Here is a 15,184-nt window from a genome sequence, read left to right as displayed (position 1 = left end):
CTCCAGGTCCATTTTTCTTTCTCAAGATTGCTTTGGCTACTCAGGGTCTTTTGTGTTTCCATACACATTGTGAAATTTTTTGTTCTAGTTCTGTGAAAAATGCCATTGGTAGTTTGATAGGGATTGCATTGAATCTGTAGATTGCTTTGGGTAGTGTAGTCATTTTCACAATGTTGATTCTTCTAATCCAAGAACATGGTATATCTCTCCATCTGTTTGTATCATCTTTAATTTCTTTCATCACTGTCTTATAGTTTTCTGCATACAGGTCTTTTGTCTACCTAGGTAGGTTTATTCCTAGGTATTTTTCTCTTTTTATTGCAATGGTAAATGGGAGTGTTTCCTTAATTTCTCTGTCATATTTTTCATCATTAGTGTATAGTAATGCAAGAGATTTCACACAGTCTCCTTCTAACTTCCTGCTCCAGTATCTCAACTGGGACTTTCATACCATAAGGGTTCTATGTATAGTTATGCAGCTTGTGAGTTGCAGAACTCTCCAGAGCTTCATTCATGTTGTACCCATTATAGATTTATTATGACAGTTTCCAGTGGATGACAGTAAAATGTCTTGTGGATCAGGGACCTTATCTAATTCTCACAAAGTTACCATGGGAGCTAAAAGCAGTGCTGTCCTGAGGTCACCTAGTGTCCCAAGAGGGCTGCTGAAGCTCTAGCCATCACATTCACCATCCTGAGAGCAGAAAGGAGGAAGGGCAAAGAAGAGATCACAGCTCTTTCATGAAAATCTCCTTTTAAGGAGAATTCCTGGAAGCCTTACCAATAGTTCTGTTCATATCTCATTGCCACACTTAGCTGAGCACATGTTGCTCCCAGTAATGTAGACATTCTGTTAGTATTGGAGAAAGGGAAAATGTGGGAGAAAGGAGAAAATAAGCGGTCGGCCAAGCCGCATAGCTCCACCTTATGCCTCTGGATTGAGCAGCAAATCTCAGAGACCACCTTGTACCTGAATTTAATTTAGAAAATAGATGCCTCTCACTGACCCTCCTGCCTTCTTTTTCTCTCCTGCTTTATAGATTTGGTTCTACACCAACAGTATCTTTGGAAAAGCTGGAATCCCTCCGGAAAAGATCCCATACATCACCTTGAGCACAGGCGGCATCGAGACTTTGGCTGCCATCTTCTCTGTGAGTAAACTGAGGGTTATTCCTGAGAACATCATGGGGGGTTAAACAGAGCTGCAGGGACCCCCAGGTAACAAGCGCATGAATTTAAAGAAACATGCCCTTTGTCACTCCGAAGTGTCTGAATTTGGGGAGTTTATAATGCAGTTTATCACTGACGTTTCACCCATCTAGAGAATATTCTTATCTACATCTTGTTTCCCTATTGTCTTCTTTTCAATAAGTAGTTCTTTTCTTTGAACTCTCACTTAGTCCCAAATGACACATTGTGGTGAGCACCCTGTAGAGAGGGCCATATCTCCCTGCGAGTCCAGCTCAGAGTCCACATGAGCCTAAGTTCTGTTGCCATCACTTTAAAACCATTAGCTGTCATCACCACCCCAAACATGTAGGAGTTTGCAAGGCAAAGAAAAGGAGAAAGTACACTCCAGTCCATCAGTCCATCAAGAGGGTAACTTATTAATAAGCAACAGTGTCCAAAAGAAGAGAGACGTAGAGCTTGTCACTTTTTCTCAACCTTTGATATGTAAAATAAACATACGGGGGGCATGGGATGGTGGATAAAACATTAGGGAATTTCAGAATCTAGCAGAAATTGCAGAGGTTTTGCAAACAGACCTAACTGGAGTTGAATCCTGGCTCTGGAAATTCTTGGCTGTGTGATGTTGGACAATGCACTCAACCTCTCTGGTCCTTGGTTTCGCCCTTTATGAGCTATTCCCATGTCTTCTACCTTGATCTTTTTTTTTTTTTTTTTTTTTGCTGTATTTGGGCCTCTCACTGTTGTGTGTGGCCTCTCCCGTTGCGGAGCACAAGCTCCGGACGCGCAGGCTCAGCGGCCATGGCTCACGGGCCCAGCCGCTCCGCGGCATGTGGGATCTTCCCGGACCGGGGCACGAACCCGCGTCCCCTGCATCAGCAGGCGGACTCTCAACCACTGCACCACCAGGGAAGCCCCTACCTTGATCTTTTATTTCCACTCTTGCTCACTGATTTGCACTGACAAGATTGACGTCAGTGCAAACAGGCAGAGGCTTCCAATTGTATTTCTGACTCATTTCTGAAAGAACACTTTATTTTGTTCCCTGCTGTTAATGGGGCATTCTAACAAGATGCTTTTAAAAACGGATGTCATAAGAGCATAGAGACCTGATGTTCTGCCTCCCTCTTCCACTCACAGTCTTTTGTTAGAGGGACAATATCTTGATGTTTCACAATCTGGAAGTTTCTCAAAATTCTTGTCTTGAGTTATAGACTCTACCCAACTGTTATTATTAATTTTTACATTGATCATCAGGAAATCACAGTCAGTCTGGAACGAAAGTCACGGGGAAATTACAGTGTTTGTTTTTTGGATTTTCCCTTTTTTGTTTGTTTGGTTTTTTTTCTTGGTAAAGTATTTTGTTATGAGAAATCAGCATGAGCTCATTAGGGTAAATTTGAAAAATACAGAAAATAGAAACAAAGAAGAAATCACCTACAATTATACTATCCACATAAGTTTGGCAAAATCTCTCCTTGTGTTTTCTTTTTATTTTTACATAAATTTATGTATTTATTTTTGGCTGCATTGGGTCTTCGTTGCTGCACGCAGGCTTTCTCTACCTGCGGCGAGCAGGGGCTACTCTTCATTGTGATACGTGGGCTTCTTATTGCAGTGGCTTCTCTTGTTGCAGAGCACGGGCTCTAGGCATGCGTGCTTCAGTAGTTGTGCCTCACGGGCTCTAGAGCTCAGGCTCGGTAGTTGTGGTACACGGGCTTAGTTGCTCTGCAGCAATGCAGGATCTTCCCAGACCAGGGATCGAACCTGTGTCCCCTGCATTGGCAGGTGGATTCTTAACCACTGCGCCACCAGAGAAGTCCCGCCCCTTGTGTTTTCTATACATCGATGGCTGTATAAATCTTACTCAGTGTAATCCTATGTATAGACTAATCTTAACTCCGCTTTTGTTCACATAAACTTATGTCCAAATGATTTTCCATCTTATTATTTGTTTGAGTAAATTTTTATTGAAGTATCACATATGTACAGAAACATATGTAGATCGTCACCCCCTCTGAATTAGCACTAGTTGTGAAAGCTGTATCGTTCTTCAGAAATTGGCTATACAGCAATTTCCTTAACCATTGTTTGCGGGGTAGGGTTGTTGAGTGTCTCTGCTCAGAGCCTGGATGGCAGAGCCACGCTGCCTGGAATCGGTTCCCAGCTGTGTCCCTTTTAAGCTGTATAACTCCGATAAGTTATTCAACAGCTCTGTGACTCGATTTCCGCATTTCTATAATAAGGACGCCATCCCTGCCTCACAGGGAAGGAGTGAGGACTAAGCAAGTAGACACAGTGATGCAAGCAATGCCTGACACTGACATATGACTCAGTGAGTGTTAACTGTTCTTGTTCTATTTAGGTAGGTTCCCATTATTTGTCATCTTAAAGAAGGCTGTGATGGACGTTCTCACAGAGAGCAGGACTTTGCAGAGTCTCTCTCGATCTTTCCGTAGTTGAGGAAACCAAGACCAGAAGCAGTGACTTACCCAGGATCACACAGCAGTAGGTCAGAACCTGAGGGCGTGGGGAGCGCTCACATCAGGGCCCCTCTGCTCCCCAAGACCCTTTGTGCTCTACATGAGATCTCAGGAACGTGCACATCAGTCCTGGAAGTCAGGTGATTGCCCCCATTTGAAAGAGGAGCAAACAGAGGGAGTGGGGATGCTTCCACCCTCGGTCTCTCTGACTCCAGAAACCCCTGCTTCTGGTCCCCACTCTCTGGCTGGTAGATCATCCTCAGTAAAGATGATAGTCTTCGATGAAGTACTTCTTTCAAGGACTAATCCCAGGAAGGAGGTAAATGACTGGGAGAGAAAGAGAGGACCTTTCTAAGATCAGAACTGGAGGTCACAGCCTCTGAAGAGTCTGCCCGCTGCTGCCTTCAAGTCTGGATCATGATGGGCCGTGGTCATTTGGATCTTGTGCATTCTAGAGGCATGGGCACCTTCGGCGGGCCCAGAGCAGGGATGGCGGCTTCATAGTGTTGGTGGTGGTTTCATTCCTCCATGCGTTCATCCATGCCACAGGCAGCTGCAGGGCACCTATATCTTGCTTGTGCTTGGAGGTCACCAGTGATGTTATCATGATCTAAGGAGAAAGACCCAGAAACAGACACATGCCACGTGCAATGCTGGGATGAGCTCTCCTGTGAGGGGGTCCAGGAGGGCTTCCTGGAGGAGGGACCCAGGAGGCTGAGAGTTGAAGGGCCAGCAGAAGTTAGCCAGGTAAAGGAAAGCCTGTTCCGTGGCCCTGTGTGCAAGGCCCCAGTCTGCACTCCCTCCTAGTTTATTTTCTAAAGGAGCTGAAGATGCAGAATCGTCCATTGGAAAAAAGTGGTAAAAAAAAAAAATGGTAGCATTTACTCTAACCCCTTAGTTGAGTTGATGCTGCAGCAAGAACATCAATTTGGAAAACCGGCTGCTGGAAATTCATGAGATTAAAGTCAACGTGAAGCTGGGAGTCTGGGATGGAACAATGTGCTCGGGGAGAAAGCGTCTGGGCTCTAGGGCCTGGCGGCTCTGAATTCAAATCCTAATCAGCCTTTTCCCAGATGAGTGGTTTGGGGAAAATCACCAACATCTCTGAACGTATTTGCTCATCTTTAAAATGGGTACATAACCATACCCACCTGTGGGAGGCAAAATACTGGCTCCCCAAGTGTCCACGTCCTAATTCCTGGAAACACGAATATGTTATTTTATGCGGCAAAAGAGGCTTTACAGATGTGATGAAATCAATGGTTGGGGGGATGGGGAGGTTACCCTGGATTATCCGGTGGATCCAGTGTAATCACAAGGGTCTGAAAAGAGGCAGGAGAGCTGTAGTCAGACAAGGAGATGTGATGACAAAAGCGGAGGTGGTGTAATTGTTGACTTTGAAGGTGGAGGGAGGGTCCCCAAGCCAAGGAGTGCAGGCGGCCTTGAGAAGCTGGGAAAGGCACGGAACAGATCCTCCCCTAGAGCCTCCAGAAGGGAGGCAGCCCTGCCAACAACTGAGTTTTGCTCCCTAAGACCTATTTTAGATTGTGGCCTCCAGACCTGGGAGATAATAAATATGTGTTTCTTTAAGCCACTAAATTTGTGGTAATTTGTTACAGCAGCCAGAGGAAACTCATGCACCACCTTACAGAATTTCTCATGGAAACAAAACTCAAAGTGTATGAAGGCCCACTGGACGGTCCTGACAGAGTCAATATTCAGTACATCCCTTGCCCATTCCAAAGCTGTTATTACCTTGTTTCCAAATATACGTATACTATTTCATCCAACCCTGTGAGGTAATTGCCTATCAAAAGGACTTGCCAAGTTTTTTGGGTTTTTTTTTCTTTCTTCTTACTGAGATTTTTGACGGTCTATTAAAATGGCTTTGGGCCTTAATAACATTGAGAAAGATTTTTGGTCATTTGATCTGCAATTAATTTCACCTCCTAGCATTGCTTGTCAGCTTGGGCAGCTGTAAATGATTGCCATCTTGCAGAAGCAGCTGGTTTTCCAAATCGATGTTCTCGCCGCAGCCTCAACTCTCTGATGAGTGAAGGTCCACGGAGTGTCGTTCAGGCCACACGAGCCTGAGGGTCGGCTGCCACGCGGGGCGGCGGCTTGTGGAGCACGAGGCTCATTCCGCTGAGTAGCTGGGACACTGGGCTTTTCTTTTTCTTTTTTCTCTCTTCTTTTTTTAATATTTTGGCCACACCACGTGGCATGTGGGATATTAGTCCCCCAACCAGGGATCGAACCCGCGCCCCCTTCAGTGGAAGCGCAGTGTCCTAACCACTGGACTGCCAGGGAATTCCCTGGGCTTTTTTCAATCAGGGGAAATAGAATTAACATAAGCCACTCTTGACCCCTTACTCATAACAGGAAGTTTTTGCAGTTGTCAGGAATGGACTGTGCCATCAAGCTGAAGTTAAAAAAAAAAATCTACTGGTTTCCACCGTCCGCTCTGCTTCCCAACACATGCCACAATTTCACCGTCAAAACCTTTAGTATTCTCTGCTGCATCTCGAGCCCCAGATCCAGTACATGCTAGAGGAGAGAGCGGGTGGAGGCGATGACGCAGAATGGCGTGGTCCCCTGGCCCTGCGCTTACTAGCTGGGTGACTGTGGGCCCGTTACTTAGCCTCTCTGGGCCCCAGTTTTCTCTTAGGGAAAGTGTGGGTAAGAACAAATCCATACTCCAACAGGTATTATCATGAGAATTATATAGTAATTCCCAGTGCTTGGCATGGAGCAGACACTTAATAAGTGTTCATTATTTTCATGGGCTGAATTGTGTCCCCTGAAAATTCACATGTTGAAATTCTAACCCCCAGTACCTTCATATGTGACCTGATTTGGAAAGAGGGTCATTGCAGATGTAATTAGTTGAGATCATACTGGAGTAGGGTGGACCCCTCATCCAATATGACTGGTGTCCTTATAAAAAGGGGGAAATCTGACACAGACACAGGACATACCATGTGAAGACTGAAGTTATATCACAAAACCCAAGGAGCTGCCAGAAGGTGGGAGAGGGGCCTGGGACATACCCTCCACCACATCTTCAGAGGGAGGCTGGCCCTGCCAGCGCCTTGGTCTCGGACTTCCAGCCTCCGGGCCTGTGGGAAAAGACATTTCCATTGTTCAAGCCACCCAGTTTGTGGTACTTTATGACGGCAGCCCGAGAAAACTAGTACAATCATTGTTGGTGATTAATATTCCTGAAGAGAACCAAACACGTGTTATAGGTAAATCTGATCAGGCCCTGCTACTGCCTACAAACCTGGAAGATGAAACTGGCCAGACTGTCCATTCCTTCAATATTCAGCAGGTGCCGGTTGAGCCCTTACTCTGTGCCAGGCCTGGGTCCTGGTGTGTGGGAGGCATCAGTGACCAAAAGAGACACACAGGTTCTTGCCCAGGAGAAGGCAAGCGCCCAGTGGGGAGGACCAACAGTAACAAAGGCATCGGTGGTCACCTGCATGGTGGTTAGAAGGTGGAAGATGCGGTGAGGAACAGTAGAGCAGAGAATCCGGATTGAGAGGTGGGATGGTCGCCCTGTTAAACACTGTGGTCGGGCTCGAGGGACAAGCGAGTTGTCTGTCACCCAGATACTTGGGGAAGAACATTCCAGGTGGAGCGAGCTGCCAGAAGGAAGGCCTGCCTCAGCCAGACCCCAGCAGGGCAGAGCCGGCCTGGTGAAGAGGAGAGGTTGGAGGGCGGATTAACTCGGGGTGGGCAGGTCTGTAGGGTGGGGGGCTCCATCCATCGGGAGCAGGGACCTTCAGTAGAGGGACACAGCCAGCCACAATGTGCCTGTAAGAAGGGATCCGGGGGACCATCACCTGGTCCCATTCCCTTCCTTCCCTCCTTCTGATTTCTTACGGGCGCCATGTTTGCTGATACCCCCTAGGGGCAGGGGGCGAGGACACCTGTTGATCTGGTATTATGGGTCGTCCTCCAGGACACAGTGGATCTGGAGAGGCCGATGGAGGATGTCTAGAGCAGGCTTTGCACGGGAGCAGGGATGTGTCTGCAATTAGAGGGACAGCAGGGGGCGCTGGTGGGGCTGGAGGGGAGCGGGTGTTGAAAGCAGATGCCATGTTGCATTTGGGAACATATGTGTACGTATAACTGATTCACTTTGTTATACAGCAGAAACTAACACACCATTGTAAAGCAATTATACCCCAATAAAGATGTTAAAAAAATAAAAGAATCTCTTTGGCCACTGTAAAGAAAATCGATGTGGGCAGGGGTGGTGAGGGCAGAAGCAGGGAGAGAGTGAGGATGCTCGAAGAGGCTGCTTTGCCCCGTGAATCGTCAGAATGAATGTGCACTAAAGCTGGCCTCAAACCTGAGTTCAGTTAATCCTCCTCTACGTAGGAAACTCTTCCATTGATAATAACGATTCTGCATCGCCCCCCACCTACTAAAAGATTAAGTCCCGAATTTATCTAACAACGGTTCTAGGAACTTAGCAGAGGGAAGGGGCCATATCAAACAAAAGCAAAACTGGATTTCTCATTTGGCCCCCAAACTCTCTGGAAGGCGTGAGTGGGTGCCCTGGGCTCCATCCAAGTGGGCAGCGCCCGCCAGAGCTGAGAAATTAAAATTCAGGCTAAGCAGCCTTTCATATCCTGCGCTTACATCATCATTTGAGAAGCGCTTACGTTAACCTGTTGCCTGGTGGGAAGTCTGCATGTGGATGTGGGGATTCTCCTGGTTCTGAGGGCTCATCCTCATGGGAGGGGCGTCAGAAGGGGAGCCAGTAAGGGAGGATCCAGAGCCAGGGCCCCGTGTCCCCAAGCAGACAAGCAGTTTTGCGCTGGGAGCCCATTTCCCTGAAGTACCCCTCCCATCCACTCCCGACTCTGATAATACCTTTTATCGGGTGGTTCTGTTTCTGAGTTTGGCCAAGGGCATTCCCTGCACCCCACTCTCTGGCCCCCAGGATGTGCAGCTGTGACTTTCTTCTCCCTCCCTTTCTTCCGCTCTCGTGAAGATCATTCCTCTGACTGTGGCAGGGTAGAAACTGGCCAGGCGCCTCCAGGTCAGAGCCATGCTTTAACAACGACCCCATTGCAGTTCCAAGCATCATGGTCCCCTTCGCTCGCTGCTAGAAGGGGAGTAATAACCGTCTCTCTCTGACCCTGACCTAGGGCTTGGTCATCGAGCGCATGGGACGGAGACCCCTCCTCATTGGTGGCTTTGGGCTGATGACCCTCTTCTTTGGGATCCTCACCGTCACGCTGACGCTGCAGGTGAGAGGATGTGTCTGTCGCTCCCCAAGGGAGCACAGCATGGGCATGGCTTCTGGCTTCGTGCTCTGGGACCTTCAGCTTGGGAGGTCCATACAGTCTACAGACGACTCTTGTAATGCAGAGTTCCCAAGGGCATCTCGGCTCTGAAGCTGCTGGGCACCCTTGGGGAGGGGGTTTAGTAATGGGTCCTTGAACTGGGGGGGAAAGAGACATGACTTCTGGTCCTGTCGCTGCCACTAGTGAGCTGTGTGGCCTCGGGCAAGATATGTCCCCTCCTGAGCCTCAGTCTACCCATCTGTGGAATAGAAGAGATAGCACGAGATGAGTCCTAAGATGCCTCTTGCAACTCTCGCATTCCAGCTCAGGGTGGCTGGCGCTGCTGTATGAGGCACCTTCACGCCTCATATCAATGCCTGTGGGTACCAAGAGGGGCTCTGGAGCCAGACCGCTGGGTGGGAATCCTGGCTTTCCCACTTACTCTCCATGAAACTTTTGGCAAGTCACTTAACCTCTCTGCTCCTCGGGGCCCCATGTCTAAACTGGGACAGTTATCCCTATATCCAGGGGTATCGTGAGGATTAAATGGGAAATGCACTGAAAGGACTTGGAACAGTGCCTGGAGCATAATAAGTGCTCAGTGAATGTATATTTGTGGGGATGGATAGAGCCATAGCTAATTCTTATGAAAGTGGTATTTTTTTTCCTTTCATGGTGATGAGGAAACCGAGGCATATATCTAAATGAATAAGCTGCCCAAGGTTTCACAGCTGGTGAATGGCAGAGCTGGGATCAGACCCCAGGATCTTGGGGTTTCCTCTGCCCCCCTCAATGCTCAAGGCAGCCTGCATTAATTGAGCACTTACTCGGTGCCTCGAGTCCATCTAGGCCCTATGGGAAGCATGATGCAAGGTCACAGTGGTCAATAAAACTTTGCATTTTTCAAAAACAAACCCCTAAATGGAGAGTTGCACGTGTTGGTCATCTGCCAAAGGTCTCAATGTCCCCCACATCTTTAGAAAAAGGCAACATTACAGTAATTCCCCTACATATGAACAAGTTCTGTTCCGAGAGCACGTTTGTAAGTACAGTTTGTTCGTAAGTCCAACAAAGTGAGCCTACGTACCCAACTAACACAATCGGCTATAGAGTACTGTACTGTAACATATTTATAATACTTTGCACACAAATAATACATGAAACACAAAAAATAAAGAAAACATTTTTAATCTTATGGTACAGTACCTTGAAAAGTACAGTAGTACAGTACAACAGCTGGCGTCCAGGGGCTGGCATCCAGTGAACAGGCAAGAAGAGTTACTGACTGGAGGAGGCTGAGACGATGCTAACTGCTTCACAGGCATCATCTCATCTCACTCTGACATCTGTAACATAGGCGGATGGGATGGCTTAAGGGTTATCATCATCCCCATTTTATGGACGCTGAAACTGGGGTTCAGAGGTGTAAAGTGAGCTGCCTCAGGTCATGCAGGTGGACTAAGGAGGAGCTGGGCTGGGTACCAGGTCCTCCAGCACAGCTGCCTCCTCACCTGCCCAACGGCTGCTCTCTTGCAGGACCACGCAGCCTGGATCCCTTACCTGAGCGTCGTGTGCGTTCTGGCCATTATCGCCGCCTTCTGCAGCGGGCCAGGTAAGGCACCCCTCCTTCCTCACATGCCAGCCCAGGCACTCATGGCACCATCAGGGTGGGGCGTTCTTATTGTACGGATAGAGAGCTCGGGGTCTGGGGAGGGGCAAGGGCCACTGGGAGTGGAGGGAGAGGGGAGGGTCCCCATCGATTTAAACGCAGTGACCGCCTTGGTTTCCATCCAACCGATGGTAGGTAACAGGCTCACTCAAAGATGCATAGATGGTAACATACAACAACACCGCAACCATTAACAGCTGCGAGAGCTGGGAGCCAGATTCACTAGTTTGGGATGAATCGAAGATACTCCAGTTACAGCCCGTGCCCACAGAGAAGCTACAGTTTAGTATGGAAGGTATAATGATAGTTATAATAATAATGGTAATGTCTAAGATTTATTCATCACTGATTATGTACTATACTTGGCCACGCACTTGATGTGTGTTAACTCATTTAAGGCTCGTGGCCGCTCTAGAGAAGCCAGAGATGGGAAGCTTCTTGCACAGAGCAAGCGGCGATGGAATTGCCCACCCCCCAGGCCCTAACCACCACCTTACACTGTACCTGCCTGAGTGTGGAGTCTGGAGTACTCTGAGCCTCAGTTTACCCAGGACCCACCTTCAGCCCCAGCTCTGCCATTTCCCTAGTGAGCAAGTCCTCTGCTCTCCTAGGGCCTCAGTTTCCTCATCTTTCAAATGGCCAGGGGAGGCGAGACTGAGGGCCCTGCCACCCCCAACTGGGGGTCTGTGTCCCACAGGAGCCCAGTCAGAGGCCACGCTGGGGCTGGGAAGATGGTGTGGGGAAGGTCTGATGACTGTACAGATCTCTCCCGGAAGCACTGCTGTGGTTCTGATTTGTTTTGGTTTTTGTGTTGATGAAAACAAGTTTCTATCAGAACAAATGGAGCCAAATTTCTCTCTGTCCCTTTGCACTGCTGATTTTCATGGGCCATCATGTTCCGAGCCCTGTCACATTTGTCCCCAGCCACGACAACAGAAGGCCATAATGAGATGGTGGAGAGGGCTGTGGAATGACTAGGGGAGGGCGTCAGGCACGCACACCTGTGTGCACACGCATACACGTGCATGCACACACATATACACACAGTGTGCTGTGATGATGAGATGGCCAGAGGAAGAAGGCACCTTCCAGGGGAGCAGCTAATGACAGGAGGACAAACAGGGAGCCCACGTTGCAGTTAAAGGAGATTCAAGGAGGGATGTGCTCAGTCCCGTGGGGCCTCTGCACTACCAGCTCCACGGGCAGTAGTCACATTGGTACCCCTGGAGGTGGGTAGCCAGTGGCTCCATGCAAGGCCTGGGGACACTGGGGAGGAAACCCAGGGGGACAGTCTCTGCTCTCACGGAGCTCATAGGCTGGTGTGGCCATGTTACCGGGGATGTCATCCACACAGTGAGGCCTGTCCTGACCACCTAGTATACATGCACAAACACAAACACACACACATATACACACACACACGTACACACACACGTGCCCACATGTGTATACACACACATACACATACAAGTATACACAAACACATACACACAACACACACAAGTATACACATACACACATGCACACATGTACACACACATGCCATAGTCACACACATACTCTCGATCACATCATCCTGGTTTACTTCCTTCACAGCATCGTTTACTGGCTCATCTCCATACTGTATCCTCATCTGTTTAATACAGGGATTGGCAATCTTTGTGCGCTGGATGTCTGAATACACATCATCCCTACTCTGCACAGTAGTCTTGATATTAGGATTAATTGCTCCCATTTACAAATGAGGAAACTGAAACCCAGAGAGGTTACAATGTCCCCTAACATGAACCAGCTGGTGAGTGCTGGAGTCGAGATCTGAACCAGGTCTTTAAAAACCTGTACTCTCTCTACCCCATTGCAAAGAATAAGAATTCACATCCATGCACTGCTCTGAGCTTTTCCAGCACATTCCCTCTGTCCCCTGATCTAGTCCTCACACCAGTTGTCTGATAATAATAACATTTATTGAGCACTTACTATGCTCCAGGCCCTGTTCTAATGCTTTCTCATAAACATACTCTGTGAATATAAGATAACACAGAGTCAGACTGTCAAAAGAAAATCACAATCAGAGATTTTACTCAGAATCAAACTTTACTAATAATTCTCAGGTCATCGTTAAGACCTAGGTGAAGTCTGAAGTCATCAACACAGCTCCCCAGATTCTTCCTTGCATGTTAGAGTGCACTCTGGCCCAGATTAAACTTGTGAGGTGTCTAAATAAAACATGCAGGGCAACACTTACATACAGGAAGTATTTTATTCATGGAGCATCTTCATTTTATACTTTGATAATTACACAGCTGACACTGACATTTTCCAGTGGACTATACCCATAGCTATACATTCCATTCTAAATAGGCCAGGTGTAGCCCCCTAAAGGCATTTGGTACATAAGGACTCTCTTATCTTTCTGCTAGAAAATACCATTATGAGGTTGGCTTAGCAAGTTTACAAACAGAATGGACCAGGTCATTTCTTTTTCTTTCTTTCCTCTCTTCCTATCCCAGTTGATAGAAGATGAATTACAAGGTAAGCTGCAAAACCTTTCCTCCCCAAACTAATTTTATTCTCATTGTATAGATGAAAAAAAAACAAAGATCATATTGATTAAGTCATTTTCCCCAAGTCACACAGCTAAGAGACAAGTGCTAGATTGGAATCTATACCATCTTGTTCTAGGACCTGCAGTCTGAACTCTGATCTATGCGTGTGGTCAGTACTCATTGGCTGTTTGCTAAAAGGTGCGTGGAGTTAGGCCCATTTTGAGATTGACTTGCAAGACTGACACAAAGGATTTGGGATAAAAGGGGAAGCTTCTGTTTTTATCTTCTTCAGATGGGTCTACTCTAGATCATTGTGAATCAGTCCTGTTTTTGTCTACACAGAAAGGTATAATTTTGCCATTCATATCTAGTTGTCAGATGTCTGTGGCTGAAGATGAAATCAGAGCATTTTGATTTTCATGGTTTCCAGCTGTTCTTGCTTCAAATATCATCTGTACACAGAGGTCAGGAGCAGTCTTTCTTCTTTGTCTCTTAAACTCAGATATGGAAATCACAGCTCTTCGTGTTGAAACAAAGGCCGTGCTGACACACGCAGAGCTTCACAATGAACTGAGGCAGAACAGAGGATTGGGATGATTTCAGAGCTGGCAGGGGACCTCAGAGGTCTTTTGGCAGATGAGGGGCTGTGTCCAGGAGCTGGGATGAATTAGAACTAAGGCATCCCAAGTTCATGAAAGAACAGAAAGGTTTTTCAGTCCAGTTATTCATTGGAAGTTCAAGTCCCATCTATGGTTTCCCTGCCAGGAAGTCCTCCAACCATGAGTTGATTGCTCCCATTGATGGGGAACTCACTACCTTACAAAACAAACAATGCTGTGGTCCGGGGTCAGGGAGCTATGGCCTGTGAGCCAAATCTGGCCCATGGCCTGTTTTGTATGACCCATAAGCAAAGAATGGCTTTTACATTTTAAAAGGAAAACAAAAAGAATGCGTGACAGAGACCACATGCAGTGGCCCAAAAAGCCTAATATATTTCCTATCTGACCTTTTTCAGAAAAAGTTTGCTGCTCCCTCTAGCGTCCCTCAATTCTGACATTTGGAAGAAGGGAGAATGAGGTAGCTTATGAGGGAGGGAAAGACGAATTTCCATACAGCAGGAACAGCCAGCGAAAATGCCAGAGTGTAAAAGGAAGTTAATGGCAAAGGAACAACAAATAATCCAGCAGGGCCAGAGCAGTGGTCCTCAAACATTGCTAAATCACCTGGCAAGCTTCTAAAAGTCCTGATGGCCAGGCTGCATCCACGGCCAGCCAAACCCTAATCTGGAGGTGGGACCTAGGCCAAACTTGGAAATCCCTGGGCTAGAGACGCCTTTTCCAACCTCATCTGAAAGCATTACAATTACCTGGGTGGCTTGAGAACTACAGTGAACTCTGACTCAGGCCTCACCTGACACTGGCTCAGTCGGACCTCCGGGGTAGAGCCAGGCAAGAACCGCTGTCCCAGCATTGGGGGGTGGGGGGAGCGTTGGAGCGGGGTGTACAGCACAGGACAAGTCAGAGATGTGTTGGAAGCAGGTCCACGGAAGCCGGGGCAGTGTGTTAAGATTTGCCATTTTATCCTGAGCTCCAGAGAGGTCCGTTGGGGGGATTTTTAAGATTTGCAGTGAGAAGAGTGGATCTGGGAGGCGGATGGATGGAAACAAAGCAGAAGCGAAGCCGCAAGCCAGGGGCCAGGTGGGAAACGCAGGCGGCAGGAAATGAGGGCCAGACGAGGGCAGTGGGCCTGGGCAGCGCCAGCCGGCAGGGACCCCATGGACGGGGGCCCTGTGCTGAGTGCAGGCTGCTGAGAGAAAGCTCCACATTTCAGGGTGGGATTTGAGCACTTTTCGGGTTTTTCTGATAACAGCTCTTCTCCCAGGAAGAATAGTGAGTGCTGACATGGTCTCTCAGTGGACGGGTTGGCCTTTTTCTCTGTCCTCTTACACAAAGATACTAAATTGAACTCATCCACAAACCTGCCTGAAGTGGTTACCTG

General features: G+C 47.8%; 1 protein-coding gene across 1 annotated transcript in view; it reads left to right on the top strand.

Moving 5' to 3' along the window:
- Nucleotides 1-15,184, top strand: part of SLC2A9 (solute carrier family 2 member 9) — a 183,937-nt gene that overhangs the window by 124,172 nt on the left and 44,581 nt on the right. The window contains exons 8-10 of the mRNA XM_030863845.2: nt 1,041-1,151; nt 8,834-8,935; nt 10,508-10,583. Of these exons, the coding sequence (XP_030719705.2) occupies nt 1,041-1,151; nt 8,834-8,935; nt 10,508-10,583 (289 nt within the window). The remainder of the gene's footprint in view (nt 1-1,040; nt 1,152-8,833; nt 8,936-10,507; nt 10,584-15,184) is intronic.

Source organism: Globicephala melas, chromosome 5 (genome assembly GCF_963455315.2).
Source record: "Globicephala melas chromosome 5, mGloMel1.2, whole genome shotgun sequence".
NCBI lineage: Eukaryota > Metazoa > Chordata > Mammalia > Artiodactyla > Delphinidae > Globicephala > Globicephala melas.
This window is presented reverse-complemented; position numbering and strand designations above follow the sequence as displayed.